At 36.6% G+C, this 26,201-nt stretch overlaps 2 protein-coding genes across 7 annotated transcripts; both read left to right on the top strand.

Moving 5' to 3' along the window:
• The first annotated feature begins 957 nt into the window (after nucleotides 1–957).
• On the top strand, nucleotides 958–14,756 carry LOC126809848 (xaa-Arg dipeptidase). 6 transcript variants are annotated; one of them, XR_007674961.2, is made up of 8 exons: nucleotides 958–1,324; nucleotides 2,654–2,855; nucleotides 4,117–4,317; nucleotides 5,587–5,739; nucleotides 6,274–6,455; nucleotides 6,998–7,228; nucleotides 7,999–9,442; nucleotides 12,037–12,176. XR_007674961.2 is itself a non-coding variant. In XM_050534660.2 (7 exons), the coding sequence occupies exons 2-7, from the start codon at nucleotides 10,719–10,721 to the stop codon at nucleotides 14,317–14,319; spliced, it is 1,212 nt and encodes a 403-aa protein (XP_050390617.2). In that variant the 5' UTR covers nucleotides 8,159–9,442; nucleotides 10,561–10,718; the 3' UTR covers nucleotides 14,320–14,756. The 6 variants fall into 6 exon arrangements, 4 of the variants coding, with proteins under 4 accessions (XP_050390617.2, XP_050390616.2, XP_050390618.2 ...); XR_007674960.2 differs by lacking the exon at nucleotides 12,037–12,176 and adding an exon at nucleotides 10,634–10,884; XM_050534660.2 differs by lacking the exons at nucleotides 958–1,324; nucleotides 2,654–2,855; nucleotides 4,117–4,317; ... (1 more) ...; nucleotides 6,274–6,455; nucleotides 6,998–7,228 and adding exons at nucleotides 10,561–11,105; nucleotides 12,570–12,712; nucleotides 13,137–13,291; nucleotides 13,611–13,854; nucleotides 14,186–14,756 and having other exon boundaries at nucleotides 8,159–9,442; nucleotides 12,037–12,185.
• Nucleotides 14,757–16,489: 1,733 nt separating this feature from the next.
• LOC126809850 (xaa-Arg dipeptidase) lies at nucleotides 16,490–22,736 on the top strand. Its single transcript, XM_050534663.2, has 6 exons — nucleotides 16,490–16,939; nucleotides 19,173–19,321; nucleotides 19,541–19,683; nucleotides 20,269–20,423; nucleotides 20,729–20,972; nucleotides 21,723–22,736. Exons 1-6 carry the CDS (start codon nucleotides 16,571–16,573, stop codon nucleotides 21,854–21,856), a joined length of 1,194 nt encoding a protein of 397 aa, XP_050390620.2. The 5' UTR covers nucleotides 16,490–16,570; the 3' UTR covers nucleotides 21,857–22,736.
• Nucleotides 22,737–26,201: the final 3,465 nt, after the last annotated feature.

Consider the following 26,201-nt stretch of genomic DNA (forward strand, 5'->3'; position numbering starts at 1 on the left):
ATGAATTGTCCCTATATTAGTCCTGTGGGTTTTAAGTGGTGTTCTTTATGTTCGGTGATTGTCCTGCTCCTACTGCTTAAATTGGTCCATGTATAAAGCTACCAAAAGAATTCTAGAACATATAATATAATATAGGTAAATTGGATCCAAGTTGAGTCTTTTAAAAAAGGGTTAGGCTTGGTATTTCCCTAGTAGACTCATTAATGCAGCGGCTATGTTGAACTCAACTTGGATCCAATTTACCACTGACTATTGGCAATTGCAGAAAATGCAAGTAAATTTTGAGTTTATAATTTTGGTATTTCAAGGCAGATAATTCTGTAAAAACAAAGTAGTTAAAGCCCAATAAAAACAACACTACTCTCAAAACCTAGACAGAAAATGTACACCAAAACCCACTCTTAATCCCCATCCCACCACAAAATCAAAATATTTGACAATTTCTGCCTTCAAAATATTTGGATATGGGGAAATACATTTTATTCTAGATCATAGCAAATGTATATATGATTTTCTTTAAATTCATGAAAGATATAGTTTTAAAATTATGAAAACCACAGGACCACATTTGAAATATCTCAGAAACATTTATCTTTTTAAATAAATAAAATATACCATAGCCATACTTTTGAGTTTATTGTGGAAAATAGGTAGACATGTCACAATATGCAAAGAGATATCAGACAATTTTAACCTTTGACAGTGTTTCAGGAAAACAATTGTAACAAACGCAAACCATGATATGGATTTTAAAATGTCTTGTGCCTTTCAGTGAATTTAAATATTTTACCATTTATAGCCCAGCTCTGTTGATTGTTATTAGGAGATCCTGAAAAGTATAATTTAGGGAAAAACAGCAATTCTAAAATATAAGCATAGAGTAAAATATTAGGCTACTAGCATTTGATTTCAAGAACATATTTGAAATATAATCATCTTGTCATTGGAGTGTTGTATAAACTTTCATTTAACTTAAACAAAAACAACAAAAAATTGTTCATTTGAACCTAACAGTCAGCTATTTGAATTCTTGGCATGTAGCTTTATCAAATTAGCCTATTTTATGGACAACGTAAGGCTACAATCCATTTAAATGAAGTTTGTACTGCAGTAAAAATGAATACTCGACTGGTTGTGTATACACAGGTATTTGAACGGAGTTGATTGTATTACGTTACACCTGAGGGAACAAGAATGTCAACAGTCTTTCCCCCCACTTTATACAACTAGACACGTTTTATACAAACTTGTGAAACAACTTGCTTGAAGGAGGATATGCTTAAATTCAGTTGACCTTTTTACGAATAAAGATCTAATATATAAGGTATGTAGCCTAGTTTATTTGTTGAAATAACATGCATGTATGTCATTGGTGTGTAGTATAGGAGTTTGGAACGTCTTATTAAATGGTTATAATTGAGACACAGAAACTGCTATATATGGTTAATATTGTAGACAAGACGACTCGCTGACTCACGACTATCATTATACCAATCTAATGCTTGAGACCATATATTATATTGAACAGATAGATAAATAATGAGTGTTATTAGCTATTTCCCCCCACTCTTACCCCGAATGTGTATAACAAACTAAGAAGTAGCTTTTGAACTTTTGGAAGCAATATTTTTTCGCCTATCCTTGATACATAGAACTTTCGTGGAAAAGCCAACCCAACATGATTTCACAATACATCCAATTTATCTTGGGTTAATTACCCACGACATTTCAATTAGCGGTGTTACCTGCTTCAAAGTAGTGTGTTCGGGGATTGGGATGGGGGTTTAGTGCACAGTAGCCTGTAAGGTGGAAAATCTCTTTCAAAAATTACATTAAGCTGTGACTAAGCATAATGCCTGAAGTCTATTAGGTCCATGGTCTGAAGCCGATTAATGCTAATATTGAAAGATATTATTTTCCTCGTTACAGCCGCGCCCCTACAGTGGTTTAGTGGGAGATAATACGTACAGGACTTGGTAGATATGGTCTATGGGTTAAACTGACAGGGTGCGGACCCTCCCCTGCTCACGCAGGCTCCTACATTCATCCAAATAACGTCGAACAAACAAACACGTGGAACCTCGCTCCACTCTAATCCTTACACATGCATGTATCTAAATGAGCAGGAATCTTGTCTTACAGCTTCTGATTTGATCAAATTATAGGGTAATCCCCCCAGACCGCACACCAAACTTGACGTCTCCATCTTAGGCCCCCCACTACTCAAATTCTGAACACGCCACTGGATGAACATATTTCGTAATCCCAGACTAACATCCTATTAATTATCTACTGAAAACAAAGTTTATTGGTCACTCAATTGATCTCTAAATTCTGTAAAATGTAATCAATACAAATGACAAATTGACCAGGCAGGTTATCCAAAGTGTTCCACGTCATTAGATTGCTAGATAATGCATCTTCTCAAGTAATAGAATCGTATAATAATTGGAGCTTAACAAACAGGCACCCAAATCCCTTTCTTACTTAAAAAAAACAAATTAACGAACCTTTCAGAACAACATTCAACCCCACCCTTCGTGAACACGCTACTGAATACAATGTAGAATTCTATCCAGACATTTTCCCAGAGCAATGGGGAGTCAAGGCAAATTTTGAGTTCATTAATATAACATTTGATATTGTTTTATAGAATATGGAGGATGCTACATTATTAGAAGTTTTATACCTGATTGTGGTATCAGGGGCTGTTATGGTTATATTTAAACGATCTATGTCTATGATATGTATCAGTATATCTCTAATGACGATTTTATTGATGGTTATTAGAAGAATAACACGCTCTAGGCTTCCAGTTAAAAATAAAACAGTTTTAATAACTGGTTGTGAAACAGGTATGTATGATGAGTTAACTCAGTTGTATCCATAAGAACGGTAAATTAGCGCGATAGAAACGAAATGAAATGAAATGGGATTTAACATCCTCGTTTTCTGCTCCGACTGGGCCAATTGGGACGGGCATACGCCATGCAGTGTGCTATGCGGGAAATTTTGCCCGGAAAACGGCGCTACGGCCTACTCTTATATCAAAGGGTTCTTTTACGTGTACGCCTGTGTGTAAACGGGACTTTGGTTTTTCGTCCCATCTGAACAACTAGACAGCTGTCCTTGTCAGACCCTCTGTCCTGCACTAGCACGATATATGTCCGTACTACATTTCTTCAAACAAGAATTATTAAAACACCCACAGCGTTTCATAGTCTTGTCGTAGCAATACGTTTTGGGTAAAGTATCAATGTGCCCCTTTGTTTAAATACCTTGCACTGAGTTTTTTCAGCAATGGTTATCTGTTCACATTCAATATTGCAGTTCCACAGATTAAGCCAAAGTAGAGATATAACTAATTTTGTATGCAAAAGCCGGCAATTTAAGCCCAAACTGAGCCAAACTCTGAAAATAAACCGAATTCTGGTTAACAAATCAGATGGACCAATTTCTACATTTAAACATGCAGAATGCAAGAGCAAAATCTGCTTATTACAAGTCTTTCTTTAGACCATAATAAACTCTCGATGTTAAGGCTAGCCTTCGATGTAGGCTGGATTAGATTCCTATATGCCGCTAACGGCCAACGATAATTAAATCAGAAAAAGCGGATAATAGAGACTATGCTGTTTATATTAATGATTTTAGTAATGATAACCGAGACTATGCAAAAATTTCACCGGCTTCTTTCTCGGCTCATAGTGGATCAATTTGACTGAAATTTTCAGCAAATTATCTTTACACTATCTAGTTTTTAACTATTATAGTGAGAACTGCCATCTCTTTATCTTATCTCCCATAATGTATCTTTAAGATAAATGTATCTTATTTTGAATAACTAAAAGGTGGAAATTGAAAGAACGTTAACAAGGTTGGGATGGTGCATCATTTGTTACCTGGGTCATGGTTTCTATTGGAACTAAATCCTATTATTCCAGGAATAAAACACCACAATCTTGAGCACGTTTCCACCCCCTTAAGGACCTATATACGTATAGTCATACGATCAAGAGGTAACAAGAAAGTTATGAATCTTAATCTTTTCTGTCACCCCAGTTAATATAAATTTCCATACTCTAATATGATTAATTTTTGTATATTTTTCTATAGAAGCAGGCTTAGAGTTAGTTAGATCACTAGATAGCAAAGGTTTTCGTGTTCTTGCCACCTTTAAATCTGTTAATTCAAATGGTGTTAATATTTTAAAAAAGAACTGTAGTGATAAACTAAGAGTATTAGAATTAGACGTAACATCAGATACAAGTTGTAGTCAGTGTTTTAATGAAGTTAAAAATCAACTAGGAGAAGATGGTAGGTATAGTCCTTGCTTGAAAACGGTGAGAAAATATTCATCGAGGCCGCATCCAAATAAATTACTGATTGTATGAACTTTATTATAGATTATAAAGTCCTTTGTAAATTATTCTACCATAAGTATGTGTTAAAGGAGCCAAATCCCTAATATTTTGGATCTAGAAATTGACCCAAATGGGTCGCAACGCATATAATAATGTAATGTGAATGTATATAAACTGATTTACATTAAATCGTTTCTGTTTTTACTACAATTTCTAATCAGTTATGTTCGGCGAAATACGCCAGAAGTCTCAATCGAATTGCAATCTCTATCGTCTGGTTATTCCACTCTATACCGATAGTATTTATTGCGCATGCTCTCCAGATAAGAATATGACGTCACCGATTGACATGACTTGTGGAATATATCTAGCCTCTTTCTACGAGTCCCTTGTTAAAAATGGCGCTGAAATGCACCATGGTACACGATTCGTGTACCAAAGGTAAAATGTTTATTTTGTCTTAATTATTGGACATTAGAAGCCCATCTTTTCCCTGTAAGGTCACAACATCAATGTTGATTTAAATTGACAAATAATTCGTGTTTTCAATGTCGAATATTTTTGATAATGTTGAGTTAGAGACTTAGCTACTTTAAGATGTATTTCTCTACCCAGCTGCCAAATGCCCCCATTCCATTTCTTGATAGCCAATTTATAACACTCTGTCCATTCTCTGCCATTCTTAGGTCCACGTTCTGGATTTCCATTTAGTCTAAGCGGCCAGGTTGCCCAAATATTTAAATGGCCCATATAATACCATACCATGTTGTATTTGAATTCAACTGAGTTTGAGCTTTACGCGGGATTTTAGGTTTACGCGGGATTTCAGAACAGCGGGAAAACAGACGATTAAAAACAAACTCAAAATATTTGATTTATCGAAATGGAATAATAGATAACAAATTTAGCCATGTAATGTGAGTCCTACTTTACAGGTTTATGTCAATTAAACAATTGTCAGGAAAGCATTTGAGAGCGGAGTCCGAATGGACTGGGTGATTCGGGGCGCTCGTTTGTGGGGGACACCGGGGACGGTAATATGATTTGACCTTTCCTATATTTGATCTGCGGCTCTCCTCGATGTTTTAACGGAAAGTAATGTCACAGAGTTAGGACAAGTATTTATTCTGCCTTCGACTCCATAAACCTGTCCCAAATCGTTTTTAAATCTCGAGTTAATGAAGAATATTGTTATTTAATTTGAATATGTTTTTATCTTCAGATCTGTGGGCAGTTGTAAACAATGCGAGTGATGCGTTGATTGGAGATGTTGAGTTGACTACTATAGAACAATATAAAACTATTATTGACGTCAATCTGATGGGAACGATCAGAGTTACTCAAACATTCTTACCCTTAATACGTTTATCACAAGGTACATTTCCATCTTATTGTCTTTGTCTGCTCACTGACAAGTTTTCTTAAGTTCGACCCTCGGGGTTTTCCAGCCAGTTTTCTTTTTTCAGTAGATTATGGAGAGAAGGCATGACAAGTAAAAAGCATTGTTACGTGGAACAGTTGGTCTCAACAGTTTTGCCAACTGCACACCTTGGAACAATGAAATAATGAAAAAATAGCGGCATACCTGGCTAAATATTTATGAAAAATATTTGAATTTTGTAAAATAAAAACATGGCAAATCATAGACGGCATACAACTGTAGACACAGACTAGTCATAGATACATAGAATGACTCGAACTAAATAAAGAAAAACACACCTATGAACTTATCAGTAGACACCAGTGAATACTCAATTAGGATCACATGGTTTTCGTGTGCCGTCCAAAATTTCGCGGCTGACCGGTTGAGAATCACTGACGTAGAAGAAATCTTGACATTTGTGTTTCAATTAATATTAACACTAATTTAATTCATTTGTTTGATAAAATATGATACATTGTATTTCAGGTCGTATTGTGAATGTATCGTCAGTAGGTGGATTGATGGGAATTCCTAACGGTTCCGCCTTCAGTGCTAGTAAATACGGTGTGGAAGGTTTTACCGAATCTCTAAGATTAGAAATGGTCAAGTTTGGGGTAAAGGTATCTCTGGTAGAACCTAGTCTTAGTTATCAACTCTCTTCCCAATCGGTAGGTTTTCTAAATATATAACCAAAACATGTAGATTTCATTTACCAGCTCTCTTTATGATTGGTGGGTTCTAAAATTTATGATAAACAAAACATGTAGACTTCATTTACCAGCTCTCTTTATGATTGGTGGGTTCTAAATTTATGATAACCAGAGCATGCCGATTTCTATTTCCATAAGGGGAACATGAAGATCTTCCTTAGAACGTAAAAGGACTAGACGTTCAAGGGAATTTCTTTTCACTTTTGCTACACCTAAATTAAATGAAGATCGTATAGGAATGACATGGGTTTAATGTCTTTTCAACACAACACATCGATCTTTTGAGACTAACATATGTAATTGCTGCAATGCTAGATGCTGCAATGCTAGAGTAGAATGAACGTAATCCCTATTATTTATCTCAGTCGAAACTTACTTTTCGTCGTACTCGTTACCCGGTAACCAAGTCTGTAAATGGTCATGGTTCTTCCCAGAAGAATCGGATAGCTTTATCACACACGAGGAGACGGAATATGAACCTAATTTATTTATTATTTCAGAGTAAAGCTTTAAAACAGAGTTGCGAAGAAATGAAACTTAAAGCCAGTGAAGATATTTTAGAAACGTACGGAGAGGACTATATTTCGGGAATGTGTAATGAATTTATTAATAAAAATAGCCACTTAAATCATCCAGATGTCTGTGAAGCTGTAACAGACGCCATTTTACTTGAGCATCATACGGCTAGATATATTGTTGGTGATAGTCATCGACTGTTAAACACTTCAAAAGTAAGTATGGAATTTCAAATTAATATTTCCAAATATCTTAGCAGTAATCACAATGTCGTTAGCAGTTTGGGACGCACTTTTATCACTGCATGCATGAGCATTATCCACGAAAATAAAACTATTATATTTTAGAAAGCAACGATTTCATTGGCTAAGAGGTGAACTTTATTAACGGATTTTGACCTTCAACCATTGAAAAAGCCTGAATTCTTAAAATATTCTAGTTTAACTTTTCATGAATAAGGCCCCAGGTTATATGTCGGATGGTCGCTGCAACACTGTTGAAATTTATGACCATGTTTGTAAAACCTGAACTGTTTCATGTTGAGGAGGGAAAATATATCGTGTGTATCTGATGTTGAAAGAAAAGCCGAAGGCATCTATAGTGTTGGACGAAATGTTGTGGAACCCGGTTAGATGACAAATTTGTGTTTTATATTTAATTCCCACTCCAACCCACCAATAGTGGACTAACTCCATATCTCTGAAACAAAAGGCCAAGAGATCCCGGGATTAGGTCTAAACAAACGAGTAGCAATGGCTAACACCAGCATCGTCTACAGGCAGCATTTGATAGAACATAATGTAATGGAATAGTCTCATCACCTTTAACCCGATATTTTTGTTACCGTCAGTCATGGTTTCTAAAGTAAATGGATATTCATTTGGTCTGCACAAGACCATGCCTTTATACTAATTATTTTGGCGGGAAACTAAGTTGTACATATCATTCATTTATCTTTTATTTGTATTTTTCTTCTACTTTCTAGTGGATAGCAAGAATTCGGTCCTGTATACCATCTGCCTGGTTTGATAGTTTGGTGCTTAACATGTATGGAACAAAGCTAGACACAGCGTACGAGATTAAACAATATACGAAGGAAGACGAGGATGATGACCAGGACAAGAAACAGAAATAAGAGCCGCCAAAATTAATAGAGATGTTGATACACCATTATATTATATTATCCACTACATGATGGCTTTAAACGTGATCTCGATCATTGTTATCCATGTTTTATAATCACATTACTTGTTGGAAATGTTAATACTGTATATATGTATATTTTTAAAGGGAATTCTCCTTATCTTAAATCCTGTTAAATTGACACTGTGATGATGTTATCAGAAGACGTTATTCGCAAACAGTCGCATTGCTTATCTTACTTGTAATCTTAATCATAATATAGTCATCAGGAGATTTATTTCACCTTATTTTCCTCCAAAACACCATTAAATTGGTCGAATAATTTTTTTTTATTCGACTTGTTAGTACTTCATATTTTTCTTGTTAAGTGTTGTACCTACGTGATTACCTTTTATCCCCGCAAATAATAAGTGAGAGCATAGCTGAAAATGCCCGAATGCCTTAGTCGAACGAAGTCAATTACCAACTCTTCTGACTACTGAGATGCAAATAGCTGTGTACAGACCACAGTCAATCTGATGTTGATCTTAATTACATTAAATTGGATCCCCTCTGACTTTGATTAGGGGACCCTACGTGCAGTGTGGACCCAATTACTTTCATAGACCAACGAGTGGCTCCCTACGCATACCAATAGTCTGGGCCCAAATGTATTAATGTGGGGCCCCTCTGACTTCGATTAAAGGACTCACAGTGGGCCTATGAGTAGTATGGGTCCATGCAATTATATTAACTTTGGGCCCTCTGGCTTTAATTAAGGGGCCCCTACGAGTAGTATGGGTCCAAATCCAATTACATTCACGTGGGGCCCTTTGGCATTGACTAAGGGACCCTCATATACTGATTTTGCCCCCAGTACGGCCCCAGCTCCACCCCAGATTCAATGCCTGTCTGCTCCCATCCCCTCGCTAGTTACGCCACTGGGTCTTATGACGTGGAAAGCAATATATATATATACAAATGACAGCAAAGAAAGTGCAAAATTTTAATTCAAATTCCAGTATGATCTCAAAAGGCTAGTATATGAATGTAAATGCACGAGGAATTTTATTGATGAAATAAAATAAACACAAATCCGGCCACAGTGGTTGTAAAATAATAAATAACATAAACACATAATAATGGTATTGTTTATGCAGTATATGAAGTAGGTCACAATAGCCTACATACCGCTTTATATATATATATATATATATTTATGTATAGTGTTATTAGCAATTGGAATTAGATAAACATGTGGATGTACATATCGTTAGCTGTTTCATAACTATGATATCATTTAACAAGTAAGCTATCCATACTTTCTAAATGAGAAATATTCAATATATATACCACCAGAATAACATGAATCCGCATGGAACAAAGGATTTGAAATACACATCCAGGAGAGGGTAATTTAACAGAGCGAAACGTTTCATACAGTTTAAGATCAATGTAGTGGGATGGCTTTTAACTAGTTCACGTAGTTAGTGTGAAACGTGCTATAGCTAGTATAAACTATTTTGTTTTTCCATAGGTATGTGTTATAGTTTTAAGCTAATGTGTTAATTTGCTCCAAGTGAGTAATTTTGTGTATTTAGCTTGATATATACATTGAGAGCATGATAGTAATTCTTATCAAAGGTTTTATTTGAAAGATTTTATTTTGTTCTTTTTCGCCTTAGTCTGTATAGCACAGGGTATCTATTGCTATATTTGCTATATTTGCTATATGATCTCGTATTTTGGTTATGAACTAGAATAATACTAAGCTTGGCCTGACCTCCGGTCTAATATTAGTTAATCGTGTTTTGTCTGTCGTTATCATTTTTCGGTGAAGTGATAACACAATCGTGGTCGGATCTTTACAAAACATTGATTAACAAGCCGAGGGCGACACCTTTCCGCGGAAATCAGGTAAACCGCGTTCGAGTATGTCCCAATCATGCTTTGCACTGTTACATTATCTCTGCACTGACAAAAAGCACAGAATCTATAATTGTAAAATTTGTATATAAACAGCAGCTTATACGCATGTATGTGTTGACTATATCATGTTGGATGATGCAATCATGTTTAAAAAATTATCTGCGAAATAAACCATTTGGTTTATGCCCAAAACAAGGAACACAATAGGAATGATTGTGCATTAATATCGATCAGACAGGAGAAAATTAAATGGCATGGAGTTTTGAAATGGCTATCTTTCAATGACAAGTACTTACATTAATTTTTGTATTTTGTATGTTCGACCCTGACGCCCCCACCCCCACCCCAATACCACCGCCATTAGGACATTCTAGTATAAGCGGTAAAATGTTTATTCATAATTCGTATTATGTAATTCGGAAGGTCAAAGGTCATCAATATGTTTATGCGCCAAGACAAGTGTCAGTCCTTTATTAATCCCTTTATTTATTCATAGACATAACTGGAAAAGGAGGCCACAGTTCATCCCGATGTTAGCCTTAGCCCTTTTTTGCTTCGTTATCTTGCAGATTAAGATCATCAGCTAATAAACTCTTAGCTAAACGTACTTGGAATAACTTTTACAACTGCTCAGTAACTAACGGATCTAAAGCAATGTCGAAATCTAACGATATGGCAGATTTAAGATCCAGTGTTATTGAAACAGTCGACAGATATGCCGTAGAATTGAACAATCTTAGTCAACAAATATGGAAAAATCCAGAGCTGGGATTTAAGGAATATTCAGCTCATACTGTGCTCACGGATTTTCTTGAGAAAGCCGGGTTTAAAGTTGAAAAACATTATAAAATAGAAACTGCCTTTAAAGCAACTTTCGGTGACGTGGATCCATCGAAACCTCATATTGCTGTGATATGTGAATATGATGCTCTGCCTGGGATCGGTCATGCCTGTGGACATAATCTAATTGCGGAAGTTGGTATTGCTGCAGGTCTTGGGATCAAAGACATTCTTGAAAAGTCAGATACTAAATTGGGACAGGTAAATTACGACCAAAACAATATTTTAATATAAATATGTTTTATTTCGATATAGACACTATATCGGAACTATGATACTTGTCCAAAAAAACAAAATTGTTGTAAACCAAAGGATGAGTGCATCTGGGTAGGCCTACACAAGGTTCGTAATACGCCACTGGTTGCCAGCTACATAAAAACTGGAACCAGATCTTATATGTACTGATTCACCCACGGGGTTCTGATTCTTTTGATTCTGTTTTCTCCATTTTGTGCTTGAATTAATAGCACCCTTTGGAGTTTTGGGGTTGGCGATACATTTAGGATCTGAAATGAAATGAAAAGGGGTTAACTCTCCGACTAATGTTGTATCACAACGACTAGTCGCTTCTCCTTGCCAGAGTCCCCGTTCACCAACACTTACAACAGTAAACCCGACTGGAATATCTAGCGGAACTTTCTCGGCCCACATTAGGCTCGGTCTTGGGACCCCTCTGGATTGTGAGCAATTGTCAGGCTCATTGAACCGCCATGGTCCCCCACTTAGGATCTGACAGAGAGAGAGAGAGACAGAGAGAGAGAGAGAGAGAGGGGGGTAACGTACGAAGCGCAGAGAGAGAAAGAGAGAAATGGCGGTTAACGTCCACTCGACATAAACTAGGTCATTTCGGGACTAACATATGGTTCAATTTTATTTCATAGGGATCTTTAGCAGTGGGAGGAAACCGGGGAACCCATAGAAAATCCACGAGGTTGGGCAGGCAACCCTACTCCTTGTCACGTATAACTTGGGAATCTAAACCACGCCAGTTGATGCAACGCGCACGTGCTAACCATTCGGCAATCCATCCCCACCCCATTTAGGATCTAATATAAATGATAATCGCACTGATGTTCATGGAGTCGATAGTTATTGGACATGGTTAAGAATGGAGTTATATACTATATTGCAGTTAACTGTATTGGGTACCCCTGCTGAAGAGGGTGGAGGAGGTAAAATTATTTTAATGAAACACGGCGCTTTTAAAACGTTTGATGTTGCTATGATGGCTCATCCAACACCTGCCACCGTTACTAAAATACCAATTTTAGCCAGAAGCAAGTAAGTGTGGTCATATTTCTCGCCCATTCTAAATGTCACTCTTTATTAAAGTCTAGCACACTGTGTATTGCCATATATGAGAACCCGTTACGATGATTATTCACAACAAATGTTTTTGGAACTAAAATTATCGTTCCTGAATTTTACATGCATGATTCAGTACAAACCTGAAACGACCAACTAATCCTACCAGACTGTGAGGTATGATTTGTGCAGTCATTTCTTTCTAGGTTTATGATGAAATATTATATCAGATAACAAGTATTTTGGGAACTAAAATTGTCGTTTCGTTGTTTTACATGCTTAAAACTAACCCGAAACCACCAACCAATTCTACGAGAATGCGAGATACGATTTAAAAGTTGTGCCGCCATTTTTTTCTAGATTGATGATCAAATATATTGGTAAAGCTTCACATGCTGCAGGGTTTCCATGGGATGGAATTAACGCTCTGGATGCTGCCGTTCTCTGTTACCAAAATATATCCTGTCTTAGACAACAATTTAAACCAACATGGAGAGTTCATGGTAAACAAATTTTATCCATTCTTTTTATTTCAAAGCTAATATATTGAGCTACAACCGCCATTTGAGTGCTAAAATTAGATTGTAAAAATTAGATTGTATGCAGAATATTTGAAACTTATCGGTTGGACCAGTCGTAAGATGCTTTTAGAGAAATAGTTACTACGTTCTTCGAACGACTAGGCACCTTTATTTGTCATACCCCCCCCCCTATTTTGCACTACTGACAAAGGGAAACTGGAACCCCCAGGGGCTAGCGAGATATTCATCGAGCTACCGAGGCTTCCCGAAAATACGTATCACAGACATAGACATAGTAGAATGGAATCCAGCTTTGAAAAAAACTCACCATTTCTCGTGATAAAAGTTTCAAATGTTGTCTTTCGTGTTAAGGATAATCAAAAGAGTAGATCTCATTCTGTTTAAGGTGTTATTACCAACGGTGGAGTTAAACCAAACATCATTCCCGATCAAACAGAACTAGAATACTCAGTGCGGGCACCAAAAGACTCGGAGCTAAAAATTCTTGAGGCTAAAATAGTGAAGTGTATAGAAAGTGCTGCTCAAGCAACTGGTTGTAAGGTAAGAACTCTTGAATACATCATCAGTATGTCTGGGAATTCCACCCGCACTATATTATAAAGGTACATGTAAAAACTCCCTAATGTTTTGACATTTCTGTTATCCGCAAAATGTTAGGATATTATAATGCTGGTGAAGTTTCCTGGCGTTAGTCCAGATTAGACGTCTTTGTGCAAGCTCGACTGGTAGCCATACAGTTTCCTTATTATGACGTGTGATATCTCTTAAATTGTCTTTTATGAAGACTTTTCCAAACGAGCATGTCACCGAAAAAGCTATATTTAAAGTTTCCAAGTCATTTATATTGAACTTTTTCCAGGTGGAATATGAGTTTGGTGAGCATCCATACAGTGCTATGTTATACAATAATACATTATGTGAATTATACGAGAAGAATGCCTCATCAGTTGGTGTTGAATTTAGTATGGATGAATCTATAAAACAAAGTCCTCTAGGATCAACTGATATGGGAAATGTATCAACAGTGGTACCAAGTATCCATCCTTGTTTTCATATGGGAACTCTAGCTGCTAATCATACAACGGACTTCACGACAGCTGCCGGTAAATTTCCTATTATCTTGTTCCATAATATATTAGACATGTGAATTGCCTACTGATATAATACCCTCTTCATCGCGCATGACACGATTAAACATCTACTACCAAATGAACCGATGGTATGGAGTAAAGACTCATATTTCAGAAGCCAAATGAAACCTCGTGGTAATTTAGTGTTATCCAATTCCGAGAAGAAAACAAAGTTAGATTTGGAGTGTTTCCAAACCGGGTAATCCAACCCATCGTAAATATTTCTGAAAAAGAGTCTTTCCATGCCATATCATGTACCCGTTATGATCGTCACCAGAAATTATCAACAATCTTTTTATTTCAGGTTCACCAGCAGCTCAGACTTTTACATTACAGCAAGGTAAAGCTTTGGCTTTAACCGCTTTAGATATTTACCAATCAACGGATTTATTACAGAAAATAAAACAAGATTTTATCACCGATACACAGAACGCGTGAAGTTATTACATATTCTATAGTCAATCTGATTAAAATACAGATCTATATTTCGTTTCGTTTTTTTTATACTTTCGATGGCCTACACTTCATGAAGATCTGACAAGTTATAGCGATAGGTCACGTCAGGGATCAAAAGACCGACTTTTGACCTTATGATGTCAGACATATGATTAAGCAATCAGCATTGATGTTACTAGTGGATTACCCACAGTTCCGTGCAAAACACGCCTAAAACTCGCCGTAACAGACCGTTTCATTGGCTTATCCCCGACACCATTCAGAACACGAATTAAATAACAACTCTTCCAGATCCTGGTGTAGTAAAGACAAATTAAAACGAAATTTTCAACCATAAAAACGAAACGAAATAGGATCTGTGTTTTAACCAGATTGATTCTATAGTATAAAGTGACTAAATAAATTCTTACCATAGTATACCTCTTTCCGGTGTTAATTTCTTAGTTGAGTTAACTGATCTTACCCTTTCTCCACTCACAAAGCCCCTGGGAAATTTGACAGATCTCCCCCTTATCTACATTTACCCCTTTCAGTTAGATTTCACGTATTAAGACCACCACTACTTATCACATACATCTTTGATACCAGAAACATACGCTATCTTAATCTGAAGGGGGGTTGGATGGCTGAATGGTTAGTGTGCGCGCGCTGTATCATAAAGTCTGTCATTGAGTCGACTGGCGTGGTTTCGAATCCCCGGTTGTACGTGACAAGGAGTAGGGTCGTCTGTCCAACCTCGTGGGTTTTCTCCGGGTCCTCCGGTTTCCTCCCACTGCTAAAGACCCTACGCGCAAGCGAATTATGTAAAAAAAATAAACCATATGTTAGTCCCGAAATACCTAGTTTGTGTCGAGTGGACGTTAAACCCCATTTCTCTCTCTCTCTCTCTTAATCTTAAAAATTAAAACAAGAAAAAAATATGATTGGAGCGAAATGTATCCCTCCATCAATTTCTTAAAGTAGCTAAGTCTCTAACTCAATATCATCTAAAGTCTTACACGTTGCAAACGCGAATTATTTGTCGATTCAAATCAACATTGATGTTGTGATCTTACCGGGAAAAGGTAGGCTTCTGATATCCAATTTTTAAGACAAAATAAACATTTTACCATTGGTACGTATATTTTATAAAGGTGATTAAATAAATAAGTTCGACTCGAGCTAGGACAAACCTGGTTTCCAGCCAGTTTCAGCCGTGGATGGCTGATTCATTTCATGAACGGCTGGGAAATAGCAGTTGAAAGTTAAATTGGATGATTTTCTCCACCCAGGGCTTAAATCAAAATATCACCCCAATTAATTCTTTGCCATATGAACAGGGAATATATTTTGAGTGGGTTGGCAGGCTCTAAATTCTACGATGGGGGTAGGAAAGGAGGATGGCCTTTGGGAAATGTTTGACAATTAATTGCTGTATCCTAGAGTAGATTTTCAAGTATATCTGCGGGGATATATCTACTAAATACCTAATCCCGGCGGTTAAAATAGGCATGACTGTACATGTTATAATAGGTTCATTGCTGGAGACTATTCACATAGCCCTGTTCTGAAGAACGAATACGATGAGCACATAAGTCAAAAAGATCGCTCGATACATGTGGGTTGGTAAATTATACCTATTGCCGACCACCCATAAAAACTGTTCGGAGAACGCCAAACCAGTCGACCTGGTTCCCGCTCAACTTACTGTGCTTTGCAACTGTTCCAAATAATTTCCCTAACAAGTTTCATCCCGCTCCGTTCACAAGTGACTACGAAATCTAAGAAATAAGACTTTAATTGAACTGTCCACGAGAGTAGAAGGGAAAAGACTAGAAAACGTGACAGGCTCTTATACCACGGGGGTGCCCTTCAGCACCACGAGTTCAAAATAACAATTAACACAGACACTGATTTACAATCAAATCCATTTACCAAAACAATACAAACCTATTCTACTATCTAGTAACTATGCAAGTAATGTTTATCATTACTTATACTGCTACACAAAAGGACAGTAGATATGGTTTAAATCATGTAGACTGTTTATTCACACGTAAATAAATTAGTATTTATCTTCGGGAGATCAAGGGTTATCGGTACATATTTTGAATGAGACTTAACATCGATGCATTATTATTTTCTTTATTTATTCATAGGCATCTTTGTTAGTCATGTAGATAAAGCCTGCATTTAATACCAATTCAACTGCTCAGTAACTTAAAGATCTAAACCAGTGTCGAAATCTAACGATATGGCAGATTTAAGATCCAGTGTTATTGAAACAGTCGACAGATATGCCGTAGAATTGAACAGTCTTAGTCAACAAATATGGAAAAATCCAGAGCTGGGATTTAAGGAATACTCTGCTCATACTGTGCTCACGGATTTTCTTGAGAAAGCTGGTTTTAAGGTTGAAAAACATTATAAAATAGAAACTGCCTTTAAAGCAACTTTCGGTGACGTGGATCCATCGAAACCTCATATTGCTGTGATATGTGAATATGATGCTCTAGCAGAAATTGGTCATGCCTGTGGACATAATCTGATTGCTGAAGTTGGTATTGCTGCAGGTCTTGGAATCAAAGAAATTCTTGAAAAGTCAGATACTAAATTGGGACAGGTGAATGGATCACTTTCCACGAATGGGTTATTTCTATATAGAAACTATATACCTGCGAAACCCTCAAAAATTTTCCAAATAATAATATTGTGTCCCTTTTAAACCTATGATCAAACCGTTAATGTTTTTAAAATAGATCTTTTAAGTTGCGATTGGAACGGTGTGGATTTTCCACGCCGAAGCTAGTTCTTCTTTGAAACTAAAGGTGGATTAATGGTCAACAACAAAGTTTCCGACATTGGCGGTAGTTAATACAGTTAAAATGTCAACGGAAAAACGATCCGCAAAACCCTTTCGAAATAAGAACTCAGAAAAGCTTGAAAATCGATATGGTTCTTCTTTATATCCCAATGAGCATGCTAAACAAGAATTTTATCGTGAACTCGGACTGTTGTTGCGTTCACACGATTTCATAAATCGAACCATAAATAGGGAATAACATGGTGATTTGCGATCGAAAATAACGAATTCCGATATGGTTCCTTCTTGGTTCTAAATTCATCTACGACATGGGTCTTTCTTATTACCCACTGAACAATCCCGTAAAGAACTGAGACTTGACAAGCTACCAAAGCGAACAAAGGTGACGACTTTTAAATACGTATACCCAATCCCCCATCCCCCGCGCCATCCCAATCTACTTTGGCTGCCTACGGCTATGTGTGAAAATTCCCACAATTAATTCTTGTAACTCAATTTGGACCCTTATCCATGCCATATCATGTATCCGTTATGATGGTCACCAGAAATTATCAACAATCTTTTTATTTCAGGTTCACCAACAGCTCAGACTTTTACATTACAGCAAGGTAAAGCTTTGGCTTTAACCGCTTTAGATATTTACCATTCAACGGATTTATTACAGAAAATAAAACAAGATTTTATCACCGATACACAGAACGCGTGAAGTTATTACATATTCTATAGTATAAAGTGACTAAATAAATTCTTACCATAGTATACCTCTTTCCGGTGTTAATTTCTTAGTTGAGTTAACTGATCTTACCCTTTCTCCACTCTCAAAGCCCATGGGAAATTTCACAGATCTCCCCCTTATCTACATTTACCCCTTTCAGTTAGATTTCACGTATTAAGGCCACCACTACTTATCACATACATCTTTGATACCAGTAACATAGGCTATCTTAATCTGAAAAAATAAAACAAGAAACAAATATGATTGGAGCGAAATGTATCCCTCCATCTATTTCTTGGTATTGCTGCAGGTCTTGGAATCAAAGAAATTCTTGAAAAGTCAGATACTAAATTGGGACAGGTGAATGGATCACTTTCCACGAATGGGTTATTTCTATATAGAAACTATATACCTGCGAAACCCTCAAAATTTTTCCAAATAATAATATTGTGTCCCTTTTAAACCTATGATCAAACCGTTAATGTTTTTAAAATAGATCTTTTAAGTTGCGATTGGAACGGTGTGGATTTTCCACGCCGAAGCTAGTTCTTCTTTGAAACTAAAGGTGGATCAATGGTCAACAACAAAGTTTCCGACATTGGCGGTAGTTAATACAGTTAAAATGTCAACGGAAAAACGATCCGCAAAACCCTTTCGAAATAAGAACTCAGAAATGCTTGAAAATCGATATGGTTCTTCTTTATATCCCAATGAGCATGCTAAACAAGAATTTTATCGTAAACTCGGACTGTTGTTGCGTTCACACGATTTCATAAATCGAACCATAAGTAGGGAATAACATGGTGATTTGCGATCGAAAATAACGAATTCCGATATGGTTCCTTCTTGGTTCTAAATTCATCTACGACATGGGTCTTTCTTATTACCCACTGAACAATCCCGTAAAGAACTGAGACTTGACAAGCTACCAAAGCGAACAAAGGTGACGACTTTTAAATACGTACACCCAATCCCCCATCCCCCGCGCCATCCCAATCTACTTTGGCTGCCTACGGCTATGTGTGAAAATTCCCACAATTAATTCTTGTAACTCAATTTGGACCCTTATCCTCAGCGTCTACTGACTCACAGGGGCCTTAATCCGCCCACATCTGGTTGCCAGTTGGAATTGTACGAATTCGCGAAAATTGCACTGGACTCGTTTGATGCTGTCTAAATTTTCATTATGGTTTAATGCATGAGGAGTTGCGTGGTTGGTGAGCCATTTAGTCTATTGCGTATGGTATTTGTATGAAACTTCATGTAAAGGACAGTTTTTGGACATTATTCAGAATCAAGCTAATTAATATATTGTAGCTAACTATACTGGGTACACCTGCGGAAGAGAGTTGGGCAGGTAAAGCTATTTTAATGAAACATGGCGCTTTTAAAACGTTTGATGTTGCTATGATGGCTCATCCAACATCTGCCACCGTTACTAAAATACCAATTTTAGCTGCAAACAGGTTAGTATGTTCATATTTCCAAAACATTCGCCCTTTAAATCTAGACTTTCTATGAGATCACAAATATTTTGGGAACTCAATAATGAATAATCGCTCCTTTGTTTAAAATGCACGATTTGAACTAATTCGAAACCACAAACCAATCCTAAGAGACTTCGAGATACGATTTATAAATTGAGAGTGACATTAATGTGTATTGGTGCCACCATTTTGTTCTAGGTTGATGATCAAATATATTGGTAAAGCTTCACATGCTGCAGGGTTTCCGTGGGATGGAATTAACGCTCTTGATGCTGCCGTTCTCTGTTACCAAAATATATCCTGTCTTAGACAACAATTTAAACCAACATGGAGAGTTCATGGTAAACAAATTTTATCCATTCTTTTTATTTCAAAGGTGAGGCTAAAACATTTAACTACAACCACCGACAATTATCCTATAGACTTGGTCTTACAGACACATATATCTGATATCATTCCGTCAATCCATCGCTAAAATATATACTCTTTAACTTACCAATTGTATACATCTAATAGCCCTTACGTGAGTTTACAAACGGCACACAATACCCATAAGGTTGACCCCGTGCTTCAGTACTGTGTTTGATCAGTTGCAAAGGCGTGCAAACAGTAAAACATGAACAATTGGTAAAAAAAAATCCTTTCAGTCATTCGTATGACTTTTATCTGAAGCTATTTCTGAAAAGAGAGATCACACCCACCCCACCGACAGGGTAGATAAACTCACGGTGTATACGTTTCTGATAAAATAGTGAGTCTTATTATAGAATAAAATGTTATAATTCGAATTCAGGACTATCAGAAGAAAGATTGCAGGCAGATTATAATGAAATTTAATCGTAAAAAATGTATCGATCTTATGGTGGAATCAAATGTTATTTTTGTTGTATGTCAAAATCAAAAGATTTGATCTTATTCTGTTTAAGGTGTTATTACCAACGGTGGAGTTAAACCAAACATCATTCCCGATCAAACAGAACTAGAATACTATGTGCGGGCACCAAAAGACTCGGAGCTAAAAATTCTTGAAACTAAAATAGTGAAATGTGTAGAAAGTGCTGCTGAAGCAACCGGTTGTAAGGTAAGAACTCCTCAATATATCATTAATATGTCACGGAATTCTATAACCCGGAAATATTTGAAATCTATGTAATCCACAAAATATTTGGATATTATAATGTTGGTGACCCTTTCTCAGAAATCTTCAATTTTCTGACGTCAGTACAGATTAAAGGCCTGACACAGTTTCCATGCTTGTTTGTGTAATACTTAAATTTGTTTTTGTGAAGACTGGTCTAAACGAGCATGCCAGTTTGTATCATGTCACCGATAAAGCTATATTCCAAGTTTTTAATTTATTTATATTTAACATTTTAAATTATTTAGGTGGAATATGCGTTTGGTGAGCATCCATACAGTGCTATGTTGTACAATAATACATTATGTGAATTATACGAGAAGAATGCCTCATCAGTTGGTGTTGAATTTAGTATGGATGAATCTGTAAAACAAAGTCCTCTAGGATCAACTGATATGGGAAACGTATCAACAGTGGTACCAAGTATTCATCCTTGTTTTCACATGGGAACTCTAGCTGCTAACCATACCACTGACTTCACAGCAGCTGCTGGTAAATAATAACCATCCAATTGCCTTCTTCCATATATTACACAATATTGTAATTCTTATGAACTGCCTACTGGTATATAGAGAATCTCCTACCAGTCTTTTTTGATATCAAAAAATATCAACACAAGTTGATAAAGTAACAAAAAACGAGGCTCTGCCGAGATTTGCTGTAGATTTCACTTTTACTGAACATTACGGCGTAGTGATACATCATTTTTTGACAGCAATTCAACCATTGCAAAGTCCTTTATATTGACTTAGTGTGTCCATCAAGGTCAATTGAATAACAATAGTTCATTTTTAATTTTAAAAAAGTTACTTTTAATAAGAAATGAACTGTTCTTTGAAAATAAAAAATGTAGTTCGTTTTCAACTGACCAATCAAATTCATGTAAAGCGATATCTCCTAGGAGATATCGCAGTAGATTATGAAATATATCACACAAGCGATATCTACTGTAGAATGTATTATTGGGTTATAAAGTACACTCTTCATCGCCCATGACAATGGCGATGAAGCGATGGCATGGACTAATATGGAGTATAGAGTCATATTTCAAGAGTTCTCCGATTACAAGGAAAAAGTATTAGCAATGGATTGCTAACCGATCTTGTAATTATACATATTTCCACTCCATCGTAATCTATTTCTGTAAAAGATTCATGGAATTTTTTATTTATTAACTTTGTCATGTAATGCCCTTACTAAAATTGTGATAATAAATGATAAAGCCATTTGTTTTTCTTTTAGGTTCACCAGCAGCCCAGCCTTTTACATTACAGCAAGGTAAAGCTTTGGCTTTAACGGCTTTGGATATTTACCAATCACCGGATTTATTACAGAAAATAAAACAAGATTTTATAACCGATACACAGAACGCGTGAAGTTACTATATATTCAACAGTACACAATTGTTATGGATTACCACAAGGCCATGTTTAGGGCCCCCGTGGTCCATATAAGGAAAGTGAATCATATTAATTCTCAAGATATATTCTCATTCTAATCTATTTTACTATCTACCGATATTCTTTTCTTACTTAAACTTATTGCTCACATACCTTTTTCTGATTTTTATGTTAATGTCTTCAAAGCTTAGGGGCCCGAAAGACAGAAAATAAATAAAACACTTAGAAGTGTGATGGTCATGGGGGTAATGTCGAAACACTTTTCGCCTCGCTCCCCTCAACGGCCTGGTGATAATGAGTATGTGAGTAGCTATACTCATGCGCCGTTTTCCATATCTTTCGTTTTCAATTGAACTTTCCAATTTTAATTTTTTGACCCGAAATGGGTCAAATGCAAGTATTGTGAGTAAACAGGTGCAACTTGTGAAATTCAGTTCATGTATATTCAAATACCAGTCTACAGTAAATGATACGATAAATTGATTAAAAACTGATTCGAAAAAGGAAACATTTCATATACGCTGAACAGGGACCTGATGATTGTGATTTAGGGTTGATTAGAAACTGATTCGAAAAAGGGAACATTTCATGTACGCTGAGCAGGGGCCCGGTGATTGTGATTTAGGGCTGAGTACGGCCGTGACGCAAAAGTACGGCCGTGACGCAAAAATACACCTCAATTCCGGTGCAAAAATCACTCTAACATTGGACACTTTTTCACTGTCAATACCCCTTTAAATCGTAAACCCGCGTGTTATCATGTAAACGAAAATTTCAATTTCATCACTTTCTTGACCAATCGGGGAGCCACGGCGGCTAAGTGGGTATGACGCTCGTTCGCTAGCCTGGAGGTCGCGTGTTCATCGGGATTTTCTGACGTGGTTTCCCCTTGTCAGTGGTACAGGACGGATGGCCTGACAATGGCTGCTGACTAGTCGTTCGGATGGGACGAAAAACCGAGATCCCGTGTATACATTGGCGTGCACGTAAAAGATCCCTTGGCCGTTGGAATTCCATATAAGATACATTTCCCTCATAGCACACTGTATGGCGTATGCCTGTCTTCATTAGCCCAGAGCAAAACAGTAGGTCGTTAAACCAAATTTAATTTCATGTCTTTCTTGTCCAATCGAGCTTACACCTACAGAGAAAACGATAAAAGTTGGGACAGCTATTATATCTCTACTGATACTCTGATATTTGTAGTACGGTAGTCGAATCTTAGATTTTCGAGTTGCTTTCCTGTTTTCATGTAGAGTGAGATTTCCACTTCCTTGCTCCATGCGGTTGGCGTCCGACATTTCCTTTTTCAATCTTGAAAATGATCCTTCATACCTCTACTAAAAACCTTTAGACGAGTGATGCGGAGAATCGTTAAACTGACAACGCTTAATTAGCGGAACATTATATATATCGATATGTAAAGGTTTCATTTACATCACCATACATACAATTATGTCGTATTCCGTTCAGTAATAAAAAACTTCACTGTTGTATAAATGTAAATATTTTCGAACGTAGCTTTCGTCTCCAAACATCTAGTTATGTCATTGAACTGATGATAATATCAATGAGCAAAGTGTTAATTTTAAATACAAATTTTTAATTTTTTAATTTAAACTGCAGAAAATTCATATCAAAATACAAATGAGGTGTCATTTACGGGATTGGATAATATTAAAATAAGGTCATGCATGAACTCATTGATGCCAGCAACACTTCCATTCATAATTTCTACTTTTCGCCTCTTCAAAACAAGAAAGTCGAAAAAACGAAAAGTAGAAGTTACGACAAAATGTGAGGCGACAGCACGCTATACAAGCAAAAATGAACTCGAAAATAGGAAATTAAGAAATAATACACTGCGATAACAGCGCCCCTCTTTTTTTTCCTAATTTCTTATTTTCGACTTGCATTTTGGCTTGTGTACCGTGTCGACTTTCGTCTTAGTCATATTTTTGTATTTATTGATGTCAGTAAGAAGGCACCAACACGCATACCAAGCCATAATGCAACTCGAACAGTAGAAATTAGGAAATAAACACAACGCGCTATTAGCGACCTATCATTTTAGCTTGCTGTCGTACTGTCGACTTTTCGAGTTTCGCCTCGGAAGTTGTTGAAGTCTCAATTTACCAGGTCACATTTGAATACGTGCAATCTGGGCTCACACTGGCTTTCATTTCTTTTCCGCCAAAATGAATAATAATTTTTATTTTAAAAAAATTATTCATATTTATTCTTCGCCAACTGGAATATTTTATCTGCCAAAAATGTCTGATAAAAAAACAAAATTACAACAATTTAATTTATTATGTAGGCCTATTATAAAACAATTATCCCGTGTCGGTATATATACAATATACAAATTATAATGCGTTTTACACGGGGTTGGGTGGTCTAGTGGTTTAACGCGTGCGCGTGATATCACAAGATCTGTCATTGATTCTAGTGGCGTGGTTTCGATTCCCCGCATAAACAAGGGAGTAGGGTCGCTTGTCCAACAATGTGTTTTTTTTGGCCTTGTACCCCAGTTTCTTCCCCACTGCTAACGACCCCTACGTGCAAGAGAGAGGGAGAGAGAAATGGAGTTTAACGCCAACTCGACACAAATTAGGTCATTTCGGGAATAACATATGGTTCAATTTTATTTCAAAAATTCGCTCCTGCGTAGGGGTCTTTAGCAGTGGGAGGAAACTGGAGGACCCGGAGAAAACCCACAAGGTTAGACAGGCGACCCTACTCCTTGTCACGTACAACCATTCGGCCACCCCCACCCCACCCCATCACACACACACACGTTCAAGCGAATTATTGAAATAATTATTGAATCACATGTTCGTCTCTAAACGATTTAGTGGGCGCCGAGTTGACGTTAAACACATGATGTATTTATTATTTTCCATACAGACCCGAAACATATAATCCAAATGATATTTATGATGGTACTCCATACGAAACGTCTGAAAGTAGTCCCTTAAAAAGTGGAGGATTTTTTAAAAAAAAAATATTTGATTATATGGACTTGGTGTGCTAAAAGTTGAAGTCTTGATGGTTGTAGTGTATGTATCTCTGTGAGACTTTGCGATTTCCCATGTTGTGCTGTTTACCCTGTAGCTGCACAGTGCTGAATGGTATATTTGCTTAATATTTTCCAAAGTTACAAATTCCAAAGACATTATTTTTTTATTCTCATTCATTTTTTATTGTTGAGTATCATCTGAAGCACATTTAGATACCAAAATAAAGGCCCTAAAGGTGTTGTGAATGTTTTTAGGACCCTCCGTTTCAGGTGTTGTGGCAATTATTGTCACTTTACCTTGCCCTTAAGAACTGTCCTATATCAGTGAATACTCGTTAAGCAAATGATACCTCTTTGTAATTTCTTACGTCACCTCTTCTGAAGAAAGCACACATAGATGACCTTGCCAAGTTATTATACAGTAGGCCTTTAAGCTCCGTTTTCAGCCTGTTTTTCCATGGTTTTAATAATAATTAGTAGATCCGTTATAAACCTACAAACTGGGAGGTAGATTAATTGAGAATGCTTAACTTATATGCTTCCATCTATTACTGACATTATAAACCATTCTTTGGAAGAATTTTCAAAGTGGTTCATATCTGGCCCCTTATCAAAAGATCATCCGTGGCCCAGAATGGGAACAAGAATTATAGACGGGTATCAACACGTTTGGTGAAATACTCAAACTGTCAAAATCTAACAACAGTGGTTTCCACCTGCTTAGTCCATTCTACATGGGTTTTTTTAAATAATTATTTTGTCGTTTGTGAATCAGTCATTTTTAATTACTCCCGCGTTGTCTTCCTGGGTATGTTTTTCTTTTTTCATAACAAATTACGATCGAAACCATTATATTGGTAGAATACACGAGTCGTTTAGTGATTTTAAAATGTCCATTGTGTCTCAAATAGTTGATATTTCATATTTTCACGGCAAGACGACAACATTAATGTTGATTGAAATGGACCAACATTGAATTCTAATTCGTGTTTTTAATTTAGAAGCTTATCCCCTTTAATATATACACTGCAGTAACTTCAAAATTTTGTGCTAACAACAACATTATTCCTATTTTGTTGGTTACTTACACGTTTTCGTATTCGGATCATCATTAAATGTATGTATTGATAAAAATATATATTATTCTGACATATATAATAATATGAAACATATATTTGAGTCTTTTTTCTTTTCTCTAGTTATATTTGGTTTGGGGGGTTGGATGGCCGAATGGTTAGCACGTGCGTGCTGTATCATACGGCCTGTCATTGAGTCAACTGGGGTGGTTTCGAATCTCCT

Source organism: Patella vulgata, chromosome 2 (genome assembly GCF_932274485.2).
Source record: "Patella vulgata chromosome 2, xgPatVulg1.2, whole genome shotgun sequence".
Taxonomy (NCBI): domain Eukaryota; kingdom Metazoa; phylum Mollusca; class Gastropoda; family Patellidae; genus Patella; species Patella vulgata.